At 41.8% G+C, this 20,461-nt stretch overlaps 1 protein-coding gene across 5 annotated transcripts in view; it reads right to left on the reverse strand.

Annotated features, from left to right (window-relative positions):
- The window catches only part of FRY (FRY microtubule binding protein), a 323,296-nt gene that overhangs the window by 34,117 nt on the left and 268,718 nt on the right, over positions 1–20,461 (reverse strand). For all 5 annotated transcript variants that reach the window (XM_024755579.1, XM_024755578.1, XM_024755577.1 and 2 more), the window contains 10 exons: positions 19,309–19,496; positions 18,187–18,281; positions 15,557–16,164; positions 14,310–14,407; positions 13,810–13,980; positions 10,065–10,205; positions 7,855–8,034; positions 5,718–5,879; positions 3,332–3,406; positions 438–608 (listed from right to left, as the gene is read on the reverse strand). In XM_024755579.1, coding sequence (XP_024611347.1) covers positions 438–608; positions 3,332–3,406; positions 5,718–5,879; positions 7,855–8,034; positions 10,065–10,205; positions 13,810–13,980; positions 14,310–14,407; positions 15,557–16,164; positions 18,187–18,281; positions 19,309–19,496 — 1,889 coding nt within the window. The remainder of the gene's footprint in view (positions 1–437; positions 609–3,331; positions 3,407–5,717; positions 5,880–7,854; positions 8,035–10,064; positions 10,206–13,809; positions 13,981–14,309; positions 14,408–15,556; positions 16,165–18,186; positions 18,282–19,308; positions 19,497–20,461) is intronic.

Below are 20,461 nucleotides of genomic sequence, written 5' to 3' on the forward strand. Positions count from 1 at the left end.
CGGGGCCCCTGGGCTCTGATCGCAGGTTGCAGCAGGCAAGCTTTGACGTCAACCCATGAGAGCAATTGCACATTGAAAATAATAAAATGCTTAGCCTGTTTTACCCAGGTACCAGAGAACAGGCTCAGACCTTGAATGCTTCTGTGATTTTTTTTTAAAGTTCACCTTTGGACTACACACACACAGAGTCTCTGTATGGACATTCAAAGTCAGATCTTTGCCGTTTAGAAAGAACTTGGTGGCTTTGGCTGTGGGCTTAGACAGGAAGCTTGTGGTGACTTTTGCCAAAGTTAAGCTGCTGTACTTTGAATAAATTGATTAAAAATAAAGTTTACAGTTTTCTAATGAAAGAACTCATTATTTAGCAGATAGAAAGAAACTGTTCTGTTAGTCAAGGAAAAGGCTGAGTGGATGGTTTTCACCGAGCCTGGCCGTACCTCTCCATCCTCCAGCTCCACGTCTAGGAAATCGAAGTCTCTAAAGACCCGGAACTGCTGCTCACTGTTGGTGTCGTCCATGTTCTCCTGGTCCCGGGTGCCGTCCTCGGAGGACACTAGGCTCGTCTGATGCTCCAGCAGATCCAAGTCCCCACACGACGAGAAAATCACCTACGAACCAAGAGTCCTCTGCTGAGAAACCGCTCTCCCTTCTTTGTTTGTGTTACAAAAAGTGTAACTGGCTCCTCAGAGCACTGTATTTCCAGTACACACCTAATTCCTTAAGTGGGTATTTTTAGAATGCTCTTTTATTATTTATGTTGGACAGGCGCCTTCAGATTAAACTCATTGCGAAGATGCAAGTTCACACACTAGGAAACTGTTCAAGAGTCAAATCGCTGCTTCTTAATGAAAAGTGTATCCTACATGCGTGCGCGCGTGCGTGTGTGTGTGTGTGTGTGTGACAACTGAGTGTATGTTCACAGTCTACAGCAGCCAAGAAATCTTCCAATGTTTCTGCACTTACCGAGGTTAGAAACTGTACAGATTCATACACACATACACATCACATACATATTATCATGATGCCAAGATATGTTATTGTAGAACGAACTGTGAGAGCAAAGTATTTAACCGTCTTAGAGATAAACCAGGAACCGGTAGGGAAAAAGAAACATAAGTCAGGAAGTATAGCACTTGTTCATTTGAATTCCAGAGGAGAAGCTGAGCAGCCGTGCTCATAATTCATACTTAAAAGTCCTGTCCTGTTGATTCAAACAAAACTTTTTTTTCTATTAAAATTTTAGTATGTTAATATTTTAAAATTAACTTCTATGTTTAGGTTCATTTCACTTGGGCCATTTTAATATAACTCTGTAGAAATAACAGACTTCAAATAAATCTAAATGTTTTGCTCTCCAGCCTCTCCTGAACATAGACTGATTTTAAATAAAATGAACAGTATTCTTTATTTAACCGTTATAATGTCTTGGTCTTCCTTGAAAGTAAGCAAGTCATTTATAAGAATTTAAATATCACAAATATCTCTCAAAAGGAAAAAAAAAGGGGGGGGGGATGGATTTTATTTTTTTTAATTATTTTTTAAAAATTTCTTTCTTTCTTTTTGGCTGTGTTGGGTGTTTGTTGCTGAGCGTGGGCTTTTTCTCTAGTTGCAGCAAGCGGGGGCTACTCTTCATTGCGGTGCGCGGGCTTCTCATTGCGGTGGCTTCTCTTGTTGCGGAGCTCGGGCTCTAGGCACGCGGGCTTCAGTAGTTGTGGCGCACGGGCTTAGCTGCTCTGTGGCATGTGGGATCTTCCCCGACCAGGGCTTGAACCCGTGTCCTCTGCATTGGCGGGTGGATTCTCAACCACTGCGCCACCAGGGAAGCCCGGGAATGGATTTTAAACATTCTTTTTTTTCTCCAGTGTTTAAGAGCAGTCATAGGATTTGCACTAGGTTTTCATAAAATGGTACAAGACACACAGTCTGTACAGGGATTGCAAATCGGTATATGAGATAAATAGCACTGAGGACCAGCCAACTAGTCAGTGAGAGATGAGAGACTAGAATTCTGATTTCCTCAGCCGAGGCCTCCCTTTCCTTGTTAGTGCCACTTTTCTTACTTGTAACATAGTAAACATTTCTAGCTAGAAAGACCTGGCACAGAAACAGGCTGTTTGGATCTGAAGGAGACAGTGTAACCACAGGGGTGGTAAGAAACGGACCTCTCTGGCTATGCCACTGCAGAGGTAAAGGGCTCTCATTCCTCTCCCTTTCAGGCTGGGGGGCTCAATCTACCCCACACTATCTCCTCGTCCCTCTGCCCTCAATGATGTCACAGGAGCAGCAGCAAACCCCCTGGTCAATAACTCAGAAGGTGACTTCAACGGAGGCCACCCTTCTGGCTGGGGCACATCCCCAGACGACTACAAGTATCAACGTGCACTTTAGCTCGAATCTATGAGTTTCAGATTTCACCTGCTCATGAACTACATTAGTATATACATTTTGGAATTTTAAAAGTAGTTCCACAGAGGCACTGTTTGCTACTTCTTACTTGGGAAATTACTTAGTTTGCTATTTTCTTTTCTGGTTACTAATAAAGATGCTGTGATATAGATGAAATTAAAATACCTGGTAAAACCAAACCCTGAGATTTTTATTGTTTTTGCTACAATATTCTCACACAATTTGAATTTTCTAAATTTTATAAAACTTCAGAAGCTAACTTCTAATACTTCAATTATTCATTTATTTCAAAGCCCGATGGCATATTTGTGCAACTGTAACATCAGTAGAAGTTTTTTGTTTGTTGGTTTGTGGTTTTTTTTTTTTTTTTGGCCGTGCTTCACACGGGATCTTACTTCCCTGACCGGGGCTCGAACCCATGCCCCCTGAAGCGGAAGCATGGAGTCTTAACCACTGGACCGCCAGGGAAGTCCCTCAGTGGAAGTTTATATGACAAAAAACATGATAATATATCACTATTTTTACCTTTATTGTACATGAGTAAAATAGTGACATCACGGTAACAGATGTGTGTACAGAGAGTAAAATTACACCGAAAAGGAACGTGTCTCATATATGGTGGTGCAGAAGACAGTCACATATACATATTTTAAGAAAGTCTGGGCATATTTATTAAAAATATCCAAGATATTAAAAAAATTAAAATAAATGAGTTTTTATTTACCAATAACATCTTTCATTGTTTCTGAACTGAGATTAAAAATCATACTATGTTGAGAAATAATCTAAGGGTTTGACCTAGATGATGGATATCATACTTGTAATTCATAGTTGAAACCTCCAAACTACATGACCAAAAGCAAAAACTGACCAAAGGTAAAAAGGTTATGACACCAAAATAAATGTGATATAGGACAGAACTTACCGATGGATTTTTGCTTAATCCGACTTCTTGGCCACACAGAGAAAGGACGTGTACCAACTTCTCTTTCGTCCTCTTCTGGAAAAGAAACACACAGGCAGGTTTTAATCATGGGGTCCTGTGATCAAATCTGCTCCAGTACTGTAGCCATCAGCCACAAAGGGCTAACCCACCGGAAATGTGGCCAGTGAGAATGCAGATATAAAATACATAAAGAGTTGGTATGAAAAGAGAATGTAAAATATCTCACCAATAATTGTAAAATATTGATTATATGTTAAAAAATAGTATTTTAGATATATTAGGTTAACTAAAATGTGTTATTAAAATTAATTTTACCTGTTTTTTTTCAAAAGGTGACTATTAGAAAATTGAAAATGAGGCTCACATTATGTTTCTACTGGACAGTGCTGATCTAAGTTTTCCCAAGGGAGGGGATGTGAAAGTCAACCCCTTGGTTCTCTAGCAGATATTCATTACTCCCCTTGATAATCCTTCTTGTGTGCTACAACTTTCAATCATTAGCAAGCCTTTCCTTACACCTAAATTAAATCTATTATATTACAACACAATTCTCTTTTCCTCAAATGGAAGGGTAAATTTACTTTCTGCAGAATTAAATTCGATTATTTGCAAGGCATATTAAATCTTTCTCAATTTATTCTTCCTATAATTAAATGGATAGAATTCCTTTTGCTGTTCTTCGTAAACCTTACTTTTCAGTTCCTTAGGCACAGGGATTCTTCTACAAACCTTCACATTTCCCAATGACACAGACAAACTAGGTCTCAGAATGACTGGTGAGTTAAGAATGAAAAGGATGGATAACCAGAGCCTAAAAAACATTAATGTGCCTCAGGAATTGCTCTTAAAGCAATCATCCTCCTCTCCTGAAAATGACTTTTTTTCCCTTTTAATCTGATTTAACATGCAGACTGCAAGGAGGCCAATATCACTCATAGATTTTCCTTCTTAATGGAACTCCGTTCCCTGCATCCTTCTTTTCAAATTATAGATGGGACACTCAATATGGTGTCATTTCAAGGTCAAAGACAGGAGGACCTTGATGTTGAAGAATGGCAAGAGATTCACTAACCTATTTCCCTAAGTTTTAGTGGGCACTTTACAATTCTGGGAAGGAATGAATGTACAGGAGCGTGGAATTGGGCTGTACATTTGTCTTCTCTTTTCCAAATTCCCAAGAAAGTAGGGCGGGCTCTCTGTTCAAGCACGCAGTGAGCACTCACTGAGAACCGGCTCTGCTCCAGTAGGCGCCGTGCTCTAAGCTCCACTTCCCTAACCTCTGAGAGTGAGGATGAGTCCTGCTGGGCGTGCAAACAAAGGGTTTCTCTCTGCGCAGCACCCAGCAGCACCCACTTCGCCTTCCTCTGGTAATGCCGTCCCTCTTTTTATCTTGGGACGGCTCTTCTCCCGCCAAATGGGGCTCTGCCTCTCTTGCACAGAGCCCTTTCTCCGGAATTGCTACGATGCTGGGGAGGGGAGGCCTCTGTCCTGAAATCGTCAGAGCCAAAGACCATGTAAATCTGGAGCTGCAAGAGGTTGCTGGGCCTCACACTGGAACAGTCTGCCTGAGAATGAGGTCAGCAGGGAGGAGAGCAGGCCTGAGACTTTGGGAAGAGAAGGTGGGGGCAGTGAGAAGGACAGAGAGGGTCTAAGGATGGTGTGTGCTACAGTCCAGTTCTGCTTGAAGTTATGACAGGAGTTAACACATTCCCTTTCCACTTAAGGTAGTCTTCCACTGGGCTTCTGGCATATGTCTCCAAAAGAGCCCCAAATAATGCATGGGTTTCACTTGACAGTAAGTCCAGTGACATCAACGCTGTGATGCAGTCACCCAGAAAGTGAATACAGATGACAGAACCACAGAGAAATCTGGCCGCCCACCATGCTCTGCAGGGTCAGGTGTGCATGGAGCCCACTGGCTGGAGGGCAGGCTCATAGGACTGCAGCCAGAATGGTCATTGGGGTGTGGCCCTGTTATGCAGGATTGGTTAGGAGAACTAAGGGTGTACTACTTGGAGAAAAGAGGACTGATTTGGGTGAGTGGCAGAGGGGGGAGAGTTTCTTTAAGTGTTTGAAGGGCTGCCATGTGAAAGACAGATCCAATTGCATTTTCTAAGCCTTAAGAGAACAAGGACCAATGAGAAGAAGCAATAGAGTGTCAGACTTCAACTCAATGTAATGAACTGTTCAAAGATAAAATGGGTTCCCTCGGGATACAGAATACCACGAGATCATCATCACTGAAGTGTCGATGCCCAGACGGGAAATATTGGGATGGTGGATGCAGGAATCCCATATCACAGTTGGGTTCAATAGGTCCCCTAAGCTCCCTTCCAATCCTGGGAGTCGAGGACTCTTTATTTACCTGAGAGTACTGGGGCCTCTTCCAGCTTACAGGAACAAGGACATTGGAGTTGGAGCCTGATGAGGTGGAAGATGCACTCCGGGTGACAGCCATGGTCCTGGGCTTCCCATCACGCCCAGAAGAGTTCTGCAGTTCATCATATCGCCTCCCAATGATGGGCGTCTTGAGAAAAAAGAATAGAGAAGCACATGTTCTTCTATCTCATTCATACTTCTGGGGTATATGGATCGCTGTATCCCAGCAGCAACCAAGAACTGCTTATCTGATTAAAACTTAGATTAGAGAAGTTCAGTGTTACAAGGAGGCTCATTTTCCTTATATTCAAATACATATTCCAGATCATTTTGCATCTTCAACACTGTCTCACCCTCTTTAGCAGCTGAAAACAAATCCAATTGCTTGTTCTTTTTTTTTAATTTTTAAAATACATTTCTTTTATTTATGTTTTAATTTTTTTTTTGCAGTACGCAGGCCTCTCACCGTTGTGGCCTCTCCCGTCGCGGAGCACAGGCTCCGGATGCGCAGGCTCAGCGGCCATGGCTCATGGGCCCAGCCGCTCCGTGGCATGTGGGATCTTCCCGGACCGGGGCACGAACCCGTGTCCCCTGCATCGGCAGGCGGACTCTCAACCGCTGCGCCACCAGGGAAGCCCCAATTGCGTGTTCTTAAACACACTTTGGAAATGATTGTAAAGATAAGAAGGAAGACATGCAGGAAAGCAAAACAGTTTTCAGATATTTAAGCTTGAAAGACTTTCTTTATAGTTAAAACAAGACCAAAATTCCTTCCCCTCACCCCAACCTGTAATCACCAATCTTGATACACTCTCAATTATTTAAAAATTTATTTAAATTATTTATATCTTTTCAATTATTTTAATGAATGAGGTCAGGGCCAGGTTCTTGACAACACTTCAGAAATTTCACTTCCTGAGAGTCCTGGAGTGTGGTGGCTGGGTAGGCAGCACCTCCCAAACTTTAGCCCCAGGGAGGTCTCTGCAGAAACCTGTTCGTAGGCCTACATCCAGAGACGGCAGACGCTGGCTGGTAATTCTCCACCTGCCTCTCAAGGCACATCTTTCTGGAGCAGCTGGGTCTCCGGGGCATGCGGTGGATTGGCTACAGGTTTTCTGTACCTCTTTGGGACAGAGTAAACTTAAGTCAAAGAGTAAGCTTCCCCCACCCCCAGCAATGTAAAAAAAATGTTAAACATTGCAAAATACTGAGTCGATACCTTAAAATCATATACACAGTAAATATCACAATGGAAGCACAACAGCATCTCCTCCTGAGTACTGGAATGATGAACGGTCAATGAGACTGCTGTGTGAGAAGACCTGACCTAGCTACAACCTAATCAACAGTAAGCAGATCCAGCTGATTCCTTCAGTGAATGAATCCACGCAGCCGTGTTGAAGAATATTTATGAACTACCTAACATGCATCAGACACTGTACAGACCCTGCTTACAATGTGGACAGGCCGTTGTTTCTGCTTTGGGGGGTTTGTGGGCCATGGGGTAAAGGAGACAGGAAAGCAAATGTATTTTTACATCTTGGACTAAAATAGTTAAGTACAGGCCTCCCAAAAGTTTGTTCATGGACCAGCAGGTAAACCTGACTATTTTCTGTCTTCTTCTCTTCCCAACTCCTTAGTTTATAAGTCTCTTCCCTCCTCACACCCATCTCCCTCAAGGCAAGAATTTAGGTAGTTATACTGGTTGAAAAAGCAGTGTGGCTTGGGGAAGTGACCATAAAGGCAGATTCCGTATTCCTGTAAATCTCAGGCATCCGCAGGTTTGGCTGCAGTTCAGGAAACAAGGTTGTGGATACAAGATAGGACGTGACAGCTGTCAGATACAGAATGAGTGAAGGTCATGGTTTAAAATGCTTAAGATCATTCCATTTTAAAGTTATCTTTTGGGGGGAAGTCATTTTTGTATAACTGAGGCTAGCTTCTATTTCTAAAAGCTGCCATTGAAGAGCCCCAGTGAATAGGACAATGCGTTGAACCTAATTTAGGTCTTAGGAGGTTTCACTTGACATAACTGTAAAATAAGTCTCCCCTTCTCCAGGCAACTAGTTCTGACCTTTGCCACTATGTATTCATGCTAAAGTTTACAGAAACAGTTAACATACCTCTGAAATATCAAAGTGAAAGTCCAGGGTTTTCCCAGGTAATTCCTTAGATGCACTGGTCCATACTCGATGTATTTCTATCTTTGAAAGGTCACTGTGTTGGTAGGAAGGTAAAACTAGGCTGGCAGATCGAGAAACTATTAGCTTCAAGATATTCAAAGCTTCTCTCCAGTGGACGCTCTGAAGGAAATAAAAGAGTCAATGGGTAAAAATAATTAAAAACAAACAAACAAACAATATGCCGCTAGCTACCAAAACTTCTAATGACCAGTCAGAACTCATTGATTTAAAACAGTGCAGGAAATTCTGTGATAAGTAAAAGGCAAATGACATAAAAAGATAATTTATGCATAAGATGAGCTATATTTAGGAAACAAGAATAAAAAGGACCCGTGTTGTCCACATTCAAATAAGTAAAAGTTTAAAATGACAAGGTACCATTTTTGCTAATGAGGTATTTCTTCAGTTTGAAAAACAAAACAGAAAACAAACAACTGCCCCCCCTCCCCTGCAGCAACCCTCATTGCATTTTATGCTACTGTCTACTCACTGTTTCTCAAGATTCTCCCCACCTCCAGTTTCCAAGCGTCCCTGGTCCTCCTTCTACTTCTCTGGCTCTTCCTGCCTCATCTGCTCCTGGGCATCTGACCTCTGCCCTCAGCCCTCTTCTCTTCTCCACATCTCCCTCCTGACCTAACCCAGGAATCTGGGAGCCATTCTTAGCTCCCCTCTTTCCCTCCCTCCTGAGAACTTGATCCCTGCCCCCTCCATTGCTGTTGGCACTGGCTCAGCTGAATCCTCTCTGGCCTCTGCCTGGACTATTTCAATGGCCTCTTAACTGGTTTCCCCAGTTGCAGCCTCTCCTTGGGTCCGTCATCAAACCCACTCCAGCTACAGTGATCTTTCTAGAATCTTCAGCTCAAGCCACTTCCCTGCTTAAACTCCTTCAAGGGCTCCCTCTGGTGGACAAGGTGGAGTCCACACTCTTTGAGGAAGGCCTGCAGGGGTAATCTCCCCCAGGCAACTCCTGGAGTTGCCCAAACCAGCCAAGGTCTCTTAGCCTCTGTGCCTTTCCTCATGCAATTCCCTCATCCTGGAACGCCCTTCCTCTCCTTATTGCCTTATCAAACTCCTACTCTTCCTGTAAGTCTCATTTGTTTCGCCCTCTTTGTATCCCTGACAACCCCAAGCCGACTGAGGTACTTCTCCAACAAAAATATTGAATACAGATAAACTAGCATGATAAAAGTTATTATTTGCCTAGGCCTTGGAATAAAGTGCATGAAATAAAACACATTTCCTTCACTGTTAAATTCTGCACACGGGAGGTCATGGTTTGAATATGAAATTAGCCACCATTCAAGATAAGATCTTGAGTACCAGGGACGGCCCACAGGCCTAAGAATAGGTAGCCTAATAAAACAATCACTTTTTTTTAAAGCTAGGGGCATATGATTAGTAGAAAGATGTGAACTGACCCTCTGTCTCTCATGAGTGTAAAGTGAGAAGGTGGTAATGAATGCCTACCACATGGTACAACTATCACTGGAGCAATGCCACTCGGAAAGACAAAAAGCTTGAAAATCATTTTTAGCATTAAGTAATTTTCTGCAAGTAATGTGACTGGTGAAGTGAGGATGGAAAAAAAAAAGTTTAAAATCGTATGGCTTTAGTCAATGAGTTTAACCAGAGAAAAACCTAGCATTTGCCCTTGAACTCTGAAACTTACCAAGTGCACTACGTTTGTTTGTTGGAGTATTTTCAAGTACATTTATGCCACTTTCTTAACCTTAATTCCTTCAACTCTAAAGGGACAATTCGAACCTCTGAATTAACTGTTCGCATTTGAAACGCCTGGCCTAGAACCAGGCACGAGCAGGTTGCTTCTTCCTTCTCCATTGAAACAGGACCCCTCAAAGGAGACCCTGCCCCCACCCTCCCAGCCAGGAGTGTGCTTTCAATACCCAGCCTAGAAGCCCAAGAGGCAGAGAGGCGTCCTCGAAGGCTCAGGAACGCACTGCGGCCTCAGGATACCACTCAGGGTGTGGTCGGCCACCGTCTCAGCCGCTCTCAGCACGTTATGGGTATCAGTGAATGAACATGCAGCCTGGCACCCATATAGCTCTGTGGCCAAGTACAAAGAAAGCTCCATGCAAAGCCTCAATCTTTCTGGAATGACTTTCTGGAAACATCCTGGTTCCAATACTCACTTGCACGTATTTTTCAATGGTTTTCAGAACTTCCACATTGAACTGCTTTACCGGAACGACAGAAAGGTCCATGTAGCTGAGCAGACTGTAGATCACCTGCAGGAGGGGCTGCTGCATGCTGGGGAGGCCCTTCTCCAGCAGCTGTGGGGAAAAGCACACAGTGAGCCAGTCTGACACCAGATTTTCACACAGAAGCACCAGGGTTTCCTAGTACCTTTATGATTGCACATTTCCTTAGGAGAGAAAAGAAAATCCTAACTACTGAAGAAATGGAGGTATTATCAAAGGCAACGCAGGCAGGTCTGAGTATATAAATATAATATTACACAATGGAATGCAACAAAATAAACCTCAAAAGGAAAGCATCAAACATCACTAATGCTGAAAAATATAAATGAAGTGAAAGACACATTTATCAGTTATGGAATTGGCAAAGATTAGAAATTGATGATCGTATCGGTGAGGATATAAGAAGAGTATTCTTACACATCAGTGGAAATGTAAATTGGATAATTTGGCAATTGAGATCAACAGCACTAAAAGGGTTTATATCTTTTGAAATACTAATTACACTTTTAGGAACGTTTCCAAACCTAGAGATAAATACTAAGATTTAAGTAAGAGATTTCACCAAGGCATTATTTATAATGGTAAAAAAAAGAAAAAAAAAACCCACACAAAACAAGAAAGCTCTGTAAGCAATTTAAACGTCAAACACTAGGGAAATGGATACATAAATTATGGTAAATTGTATGATGAAACATCATGCAGTCAATAGAATGACATTTTTAAAGATAGTAAAGGATATCAGATAATATTAAGTGAAAGAGGAAGGATATATAATTTCTATATAATAGATGATGCCAACATTGATGTGAATGGGTGTGTGTTACATAGAAATAATGCTGGAAGTAAACCCAGCAAAACGTTGAAAGTGTTTCTCCCTAGATAATATAATTATTTTTGAACACATACTGCTTTTATAATCAGGGGGAAAAAAATCAATGACATTTTCAAAAAGGAAAGCAAAATAATGAGAAAACTGATGTGACACACATAATGAAAAAGGTTACTGTTCAAAATTAAAAATTAATAGAGATGATTCAAATAAATGCTGAAATTCCACGTCCAAAGTGGCCCAGGGTTTCCCCGGTGGTGCAGTGGTGCAATGGAATCCGCCTGCCAATGCAGGGGACACGGGTTCGAGCCCTGGTCCAGGAAGATCTCACATGCCGCAGAGCAACTAAGCCCGTGAGCCACAGCTACTGAAGCCCGCGCACCTAGAGCCCGTGCTCTGCAACGAGAGAAGCCACTGCAATGAGAAACCCGCGCACTGCAACGAAGAGTAGCCCCCGCTCGCCACAACTGGAGGAAGCCCACATGCAGCAACGAAGACCCAACGCAGCCAAAAATACAATAAATAAATTAAAAAAAAAAAAGTGGCCCAAAGAAATAACTGAACAGTTAACAGATGAGGAAATATACAATTCCACAAATCTATTGTATGAAAAAAGGAATATCTTCACTAGAAAGGAAATACATAAAGAGATTAATTTTAAAGTACCAATAAAAATATTCAACTGAAAACATGTATAAATGGAATGATAGAATTTAGTGGGGATATGGGATAACCTGAATATTTATACATTGTTTGTAGTATTGTAAATTGGGAAAATCTCTGTGAAGACCAATTTCCCAAATGCATACATTTTCCCAAATGTATCCATGAGCTTTACCTGGATAGATTTTTTGGGAAATGCCACCAGGAAAAATGAGCTAAATATAATCTGATAAAAAGTCTGCATCAAAGGACCATTTTTAAAAAAATGATGAATACAAGCAACAAAAGGTAGATGGTTAACGATATAGTTCCACAGTTACTGAAAGTGACAAGATGTGAGCTATATCAACACATACACACATACAAAGTTAGCATGAAGTGAGCACAGCAGGTTCAATGGAAACAGTGACCACAGCTGGCTAAAATTGTATGTAGGTACCTGGCCAACACCTGAAAGAACATGGGACTAACTGAAATAGCAGTTAATTTATATCATATGTAGTGAGTAGGTAAGTTTATAATAAAACTTTTGGTGACAATTGTTGATAAGGGCAGTATAGAACAAATTAGGATATCCACTTTAATTTTTTTTTATGGTGGTAAAATACATATAATATAAAATTTACCATTTTAACTATTTCTAGGTGTACAATTAAGCGGCATTAAGTACACCCACATTGTTGTGCAACCATGACCACTATTTATTTCCAGGACTTGTTCATCATCCCAAACTGAAAGTCTATAACTGTGAAACAGCGGCTATAAATTTGCCTCTTCTGTGTTCCTCATATAAGTGGAATCATGTATTTGTCCTCTTGTGTCTGGCTGATTTCACTTAGCATAATATTTTCAAGGTTCATCTATGTTGTAGCATGTGTCAGTACTTCATTCCTTTTTAAGCCTGAATAATATTCCATCGTATGTACAGACCACAGCCCATTTGTATTTTTGAAACTTTTATGACTAGTGAACCAAACAAATTTTGCCTCCTTGCTCTCTCCCAGTTCACCTTGTTTTAAAACAGGCATTGGCTGCCTTGGTAAGCAGGGCATTTGTGTTGTTTATCCCGGTGCTTCTTGTGTGCTAAGGTATGTGTGTGCTGGATTAGTAACTCTTGCAGGGACAGATGCGACCGAGGTGATTATCAAAAGCAGTAGGGTGGCACTTAAGAGAGGTTCTTTAAATGCCAGGGATGGGGGTATGAAAAGAGCAAAATAATCCTCGGCTGTTGACAGTGCAAATACAGCCCAACATTGCTGATCTGTGTTGCAAACCAAAATCCTGCAGGGTCAACTATATATGCTGGTGGACGAAGCAGCTACCTTTTTCTAGGTAGAGGCTTTCAGTCTTATGGAGCCTTTCCGAAAATGACTGATTCTTAACCTATCTGCATTCTGAATTGGTGATATAATACAAGAAAAATTACAATGGACTGTCTTCATCCCTTCTGAAAAGGCCCCAGCAAGAGGCATGAACGCAGATCCAGAGAGGAAAAGCAAACGCTGAAAATGCTAAAACAAGGTAATACTATCAATCACTTGCCTCATAGATTTCATGACCTTGTATAGTAAACCAGTTGGGGTCTGGGGGTGCTGAAGAATAACATTTCATCACGTGCCGAAAGTGGTACGTATTTCTAGCATCAGCGTACACAGAAGTGAGAGTAGGGGTTTGCAATGAATGTGCTAGGAACACACTGGTATGAGGACAAAAATCCCATCCCAGTTTTAAAAAGAAACACAAAAGATGAAGATAAAAAGTTTTTTTCAAAAATATATGCCTTGTTAATGAGTTCAGAGCAAACAACCATTAAACATACAAGCCACACAATAACTCCTTAAATAAGATCTGAACACCCAGAATAATGCAGATAAAATCTCCTCATCTCTGCCATGTCTGACAGGTATTAGTGTAGTAAAAAGGAGTTTAAGCTTCGGAGGCAGCTACACCTCATTTCACCTTAAACTTGTGGCAGATTACTTAACCCGGCTGAGCCTCGGAATCTTTGTTAAAATAAAGAACCCTACATCACGGGGTTGTTGTGAGGATTTTAAATGATTCCATACAGCATCTATGCCAGTAGATAATAGGTGATCAATAAGTTAAGGCTACTGTTATCAGTTTTACATACATATTTTACCCATAGAAACCATAACAGATTTTACCCTTAATTGAAGAGCTTACCTCTGCCAGGTAGGTAACCATATTCAAGGTAATGTCAGCATATGCTTCATGAAGGTATCGACAGACCACGTTGACCCACGTGGTACAGTCCCTCGTGTAGCTGTGTGTTTTATATAGAGTCATGACATGTGCAAGGTTGGAAAGTTTGGGGTTCTTCTCTTCCAAACAAACCTTTTACAAGAAGAAAATCAATTAGGGATAAAATAGCCTGATGAAAAGGAAGAAATGTCAGCAGTTTTGCTATAAGCTCCAGCAGCCTGGAAAATTGATCGATACATTTTTTGGGTAGCTGCAGAGGCGCTTAGTAATTTAATTTTCACAATTTTTTTCCACTTGTTTTCTCAATAATGAAATGACAATGCAAATCAGCCACGCAGAGATGTGAATTACTAGTGATATCAGTTATTATTTTCAGGTTTATGAAACTCATCACCCTGTCTGAGCCTGGTAATCTCCGTCCACCATTAGGCCTTGAATGTGCCTGAAACTATAAGGCATACCTGAGCAATCCTTTCGGCTATATCCTTACAGAACTGGCCGGGGTTTTCAAAATGCTGTATCAGCTGGGGCAGAAGACACAAGACATTCAGTGGAAACCCTGGATTAGAGAAGATACAATGGAGACAAGTGAATATGGTGCATTTAAACCATTAATAGCGGGAAGGCATATTACAGATTTTATTCTGAGGTGCTGCAAAAGCAGCCTTTTGAAGCAGCTTTGATCTGAACTAACATAAATCCAGGAAAAATGTACGGCTGCAATGGCACCGTTTCAAAGGAGGCACTGAAGTACATTTGTAATTTGCAGGTTCAGCGGCTGTTTTGCTACGGACTGTTGCAAATAAGAATGATTGGCACAGATTTTAAAAAGCAGATTAAAATGGACTGAAGCACTAGTCTGAATTTTTATCAAAAATGTATTTTAAGGAAAACCTGCTTGAGAAGACACAGGCCAATCCATTTAAGTCTTACTCTTGTAATCAGAAAAACTCTTTAAAATGATGAGGAGTAGCTTAGCTCCACTGTATCAAGCTTTGGCTTCCTGGAAAGAATTCTGGGCCACATGCCATGGTAATTAAAAATCTGGTTTGGGGCTTCCCTGTTGGCGCAGTGGTTGAGAGTCCACCTGCTGATGCAGGGGACATGGGTTTGTGCCCCGGTCCGGGAAGATCCCACATGCCGCGGAGTGGGTGGGCCCGTGAGCCATGGCTGCTGAGCCTGCGCATACGGAGCCTGTGCTCCACAACGGGAGAGGCCACACAGTGAAAGGCCCATGTACCGCAAAAAAAAAAAAAAAAAAAAAAAAAAAAAATCTGGTTTGTTGTTGGCTTAATTCAAAACGATAGGGAACCAAGGGAATTTTCAAGAGGAAAAGAAAGGCTTAGAAAAATAAAAGATTTAGGAGTTAAGAAAAAAGGGATAAAAGTCTGTACAACAGCAATGGAATAAACCAACACTGTCTACAATTTGATCTGGAAAGCATAAAGAATTGATTACTTACTGTCTTATGTATTACTCCTGCCCCTTTTATGCTATTGCCTTAAAAATATCTCTTACAATATACATAATTAAGACTTACATAGAATTTTAAGACTTATATAGAATTTTAAAAGAAAGAACAAAGTATTCCCAAAGGACCATTTTTAAGCAGAATCGTTAGAAGTACTAAGCCCACATTATCTTATTACACTAAACTTGAGTCCCACCACGACCAGAACTGTAAGAGCATGAGTGATGTGGGCTTTACCAATGGCTTGGGATGAGTCCACCATGGAGACTCTGGACACCGGTGTCAGCAAACTGAACAGCTGCAGGGTAAGGTCGGTGGTGGTGACAGAGGTGAATCCCTTCAGGAGCAGCTGCTGCAACCCTGAGAAGTCCGCCCACTTGAGCTGTGCCTGGAGTTTCTCCAGTTTTTCTCGGTTCTCAGCTTTATCGAGTGGCATGTGAGCCAGCAGTCTGTTCAACAGCCTTAAGGCCATTAGGTATTCAAACTCAAAATCGGATTCCATCAAGGCCACCGTGACCCAAAAGATGGTGGCCAACAGGTTGGTTGGATGGTTTATGTGTGATGGGTCTGTGAGGCTGTCCTTCAAGGAAGATGAGCTTCTGGTTTTTGAGGAGAGGCCTTGTTGGGTACAGGCCTGAATTCTGTCCAGGGTGGCACTCCGAGGTGGGTCTGAGGACCGGTCGACAACACCGAACTTCTTGGGCACAGAGAAGCTCCTTTGATGCCGGCTGCGCTCTGCAGTTGCTGTGCTGCCGCTGGCTGTTCCAGGGTTCACATTGAGTTGTCCTGTGCTCTTTCTGCTTGCTGTTAGTTTAGCGTTAGAGCTTAAGTCTGGTGATGAAGAGCTGGGTATAAAAGTTAAAAAGTTCAACAGGAAGCCAACACATTTCAGTGAAAGGCTAGTCCTCTCAAGATCCATCAACAAACAATGAGGAAGGGAAATCATTCTTTGGAAATATTACTTTCTATTCATTTTTCCATATTCTTAAACTGAGAGAATATGTTTCCTTATTCTTAAACATAAAGCTATGAAAAACAAAACTTAATCAGAACAACCCTCACCAACAAAACCAAATACTGATTTCCACTTATCAAAAAGTTAAAGAAATAAGCAGTTGTCTGTAAAGTTTACTGATCTTTCATTTATTTTTTGTTTGAATTTGGGTAAGAGTAATTACAAAATAAAATGTACCTGATAGGTACAAATGTTAATATTCTATTAACTGACTGATAAAAAGAACAGATGAAGAAATATCTAGGAAAAAAAAGTAAATGTTTGTATCAAAGGAAAAGTTTTGTACTTATAAACGTTTATGAAACATGATTTCTAAATCTATTTCAGGCTGAAAAGATAGAACTCTTTATGAACATACTTGCTAAATTTTTACTGATTTAGGTTAATCTGTAGGTTTCTATAGGTAAGTATGTACGATGTTATTAATCACACTAAAATTAAGCACGCATAAAAATGTTCAACTTAAAAATGAAACAAAGCTCAGCGTGATATAACATTGCCAACTGAATTTCAAGCAAGTTGAGCTTAATTACACAAACAGAATACAAAATTGTGAGTGATCTGAAATGGGCTATCAAACACTGCCAGGAGCAAAAGGAATTGAAAAATTTAAAAAAAGAAAGATCCTAAGGTAGAAATTTCTTCAAGTAAAATCAACATTTATTCCAACTGTTTTTATAGTGATTGATCAGTTGTGTTTCACACATATTCATTTAAAAAATAATACTTTGGGGCTTCCCTGGTGGCACAGTGGTTAAGAATCTGCCTGCCAATGCAGGGGACATGGGTTTGATCCATGGCCTGGGAAGATCCCACATGCTGTAGAGTGACTGAGCCCATGCACCACAACTACTGAGCCCACGTACCACAACTACTGAAGCTCGTGCACCTAGAGCCCATGCTCTGCAACAGGAGAGGCCACTGCAATGAGAAGCCCGCGCACCGCAAGGAAAAGTAGCTCTCACTCGCCATAACTAGAGAAAGGCTGCATGCAGCAGCGAAGGCCCAATGCAGCCAAAAATAAATAATAGGACTTCCCGGTGTTGCAGTGGTTAAGAATCCTCCTGCCAATGCGGGGGACATGGGTTTGAGCCCTGGTCCAGGAAGATCCCACATGCCATGGAGCAACTAAGCCCATATGCCACAACTACTGAGCCTGTGTGCCACAACTACTGAGCCCACATGCCACAACTACTGAAGCCCATGTGCTTAGACCCCATGCTCCACAACCAGAGAAGCCACCACAATGAGAAGCCGGCCAAAATAAAAAAATTTTTTTAAATTTAAAAATAAAATACTTTGTTTCTATAGAATGTAATAAATAGGATAATTACATAAAATTTGAAAAAATACTCAAAGAAATAAGAAATGAAAAATCATTAATATTTGTGTTATTTAGAAATAACATTTATTATTATTTTTTTTTGTGGTACGCGGGCCTCTCACTGTTGTGGCCTCTCCCGTTGCGGAGCACGTGCAGGCTCAGCGGCCATGGCTCACGCGCCTAGTTGCTCCACGGCTTGTGGGATCTTCCCAGACCGGGGCACATGTCCCCTGCATCGGCAGGCGGACTCTCAACCACTGCGCCACCAGGGAAGCCCCATTTATTGTCTATCTTGCTGATGTTTTAAAATACTTCTCTACTGTGTGTGTGTGTGTGTGTGTGTGTGTGTGTGTGTGTTGTAACTTTTTTTTTTTTTTAACTTAAGGAAATGTCATACATACTTTCTTGGATCATACACAGACTTCCAAAACTGGATTTGTTCTTTAGACATTGCCCAAAGTCCAGGCATTTCCCAAATATTCAGTACAGCATATTTGATTTTCAAAACGAAGTTAAACTGATTCTCACCGAGATAATACAGTTAAGAGATCACTGTTCTTCAGGCAGTCAGACAAGTTATCCACAGCAGCTTCCAAGGTAAGGAGTGCTTCCATTACATAACCCTGCCAAACAGGCAAAGACAACATTCTGTACTGCTTATAACTACTGTTAACTTCCTGAAGATAAATTTAATCAAAACAAACTATTCAAATAATGGTAATATTGAAAGTTAGACAGTCATGGTTACTTTAATGTACGAAGGCTACAAACAAATTTTAAGGGCCACTTAGGAAATTCAGATGGCTTAGGAGTTAGCAGGTAATCATGAAGATTTATTTCCCTAGCTGTGAGGTCTTCCACAGATCAATCTCATTTGAAATCCAACAGGGAGGGGCAAGGGACAAGCATGGCCCCTTGTTGAGGGGGATGGTGGGCATGTGAAATACAGAGTGGCAACGTCGGAAAGCCAGGATTCAGAGATGAAGTATGAGAAGGGCTGTGTCCCAAGGGCATTTTATAGTGTACTGCCAATGGCCAGGAGGAGGAAAAGAAGTTGAAGTCTACAGGCACGCAGGTCCTCTGAGATGCAGAACATTTCTGGTGGAAAAGAAGGCCTTGGCCCAAGCTACAGAGCTTGTAATGCCCCTGCTTTTCCAGCTCCCCAGTCTCTGGGGTCCCCAGTCCACAGGGTCTTCCTGTGGCATCTATTCTCCCCACTATTTCTTTCACTTTTCCCAGTTTATGGAAGGCTAACCACACAGACAGGTGTGGTGCTTTGTGCAGATACAACAGCGATCCCTTCTCTGGGGGGGCAGGTTGCACAACTGAGTCTTAGGTTGTTAGTAGAAAAGACAAAACAAGACAACTCCCTCAGCCCCCACCAAATAAAATCAATAAAGACAAAACAACACAAAGAGTCACCACAGGATTTCAGTTGTTGGCTCGATAAAAGTGTCCACTGAATTGCTAGAACAATGCCCCCTGGAGTGATTTTTGTAAAAATAAAAGTCAACCTCTAGAATTTCAAAATAAATTGTACACGTCCAAATGGCTGGGATACTTGGCGAGAGGAAGAAAGCTCAAAGAAAGTTATTAACACCCCATCTCTGAGCTGAGAGAAGGGTGAGTTCCTGGACTTTCCTTCCGTACCTGAATCTCATCTCCATGCTCTCCAATCACCTCCACCAGCCTCGAGAGAAGGTCCGACAAGGCGTGTGCTGACAGTGGCTGTTTGAGGGCCCGGAATATCTGGAAGGACCGGCCGGCATAGTGTCTGGAAGAGCTGGCGAGGGCTGTCTGCAGAGCAACTTCACTCAGCTGCTGCTCCAGGTGGAAACCTAGGGCACAGGGGTGGGAGCAGGTCAGCCGGTTTGGACACCAGTTATCCGCACGTTTACAACAGGCTAGCTGCACAGCGCTACCTCCTGGTGCTACTTATTTAAAAATTAACCATTTTAAAATAAAACCCAAATCTGAATCAGTCTTAAGGAGGCATAGTGGAGTACAGTCAGAAACTTTGGAGCAAGGTGGTCCTAGTTTTGAATGGGGGATTTGGGACTCTGGGAAAGAAGCTAATTCTCTGCGAGCCTGCTTCCTCGTCTTTCCCTTGTGGATAGCAGCATTTACCTCAGAGGGGTCGTGAAAAATCAAACAACTTAAAAAGGGCTTAGTACTGTCTCTGATACATAATATGTGCTCACAAGCGTATTGTTATCTATTACACTGCTACTGTTTGACATTGTTCTTCTGTACTTTTTACACAGAATACTTTCACTCCTGTTTTCATACGAGAATTTGTTAGAAACAAGTTTCTGGAGGACTTGTGTATGCAGAGGAAAGCGAAGCATAGCCAAGGCCTCGGCCAAAGTCTTTGCTCTTCAGAAGAGTCCATAAACATGCAGATATGGAGGTGTAGGCACTGCAGAGAAGGCAGGCATCATTTAAACTTTCGCCTGAATATTTGTTCTTCCACCAGCATGAAGGTAATCTCAGTCCTCAGGAAACCATGTGATCAGACAGAAATGAAAGCAGAAGGGAAAGTCCATGACTGAATACTGGGCCACTAACCCCTACACCTGCTGTGCCTCTTTACAGGGAGAAAATCAGGTTACGAGAGTCACAGGACATGATGAAAACACCGACTTGAGCTGTCTCCGTGGTCTAGAGGCTCTGTGGCACATTCGATTGTCTCACGAATGAGACCAGGAGGGATAATTCAGTGTTACTGTTGTTAGCTGCTGCTTGGCTGTCTCACCCCAGAGACACGTAAGACCATATAAGAAAATGTTCCTGCAGAGTCAAC

The sequence above is a fragment of the Neophocaena asiaeorientalis genome, unplaced genomic scaffold (genome assembly GCF_003031525.2).
Source record: "Neophocaena asiaeorientalis asiaeorientalis breed wild unplaced genomic scaffold, Neophocaena_asiaeorientalis_V1.1 scaffold59, whole genome shotgun sequence".
NCBI classification, from domain to species: domain Eukaryota; kingdom Metazoa; phylum Chordata; class Mammalia; order Artiodactyla; family Phocoenidae; genus Neophocaena; species Neophocaena asiaeorientalis.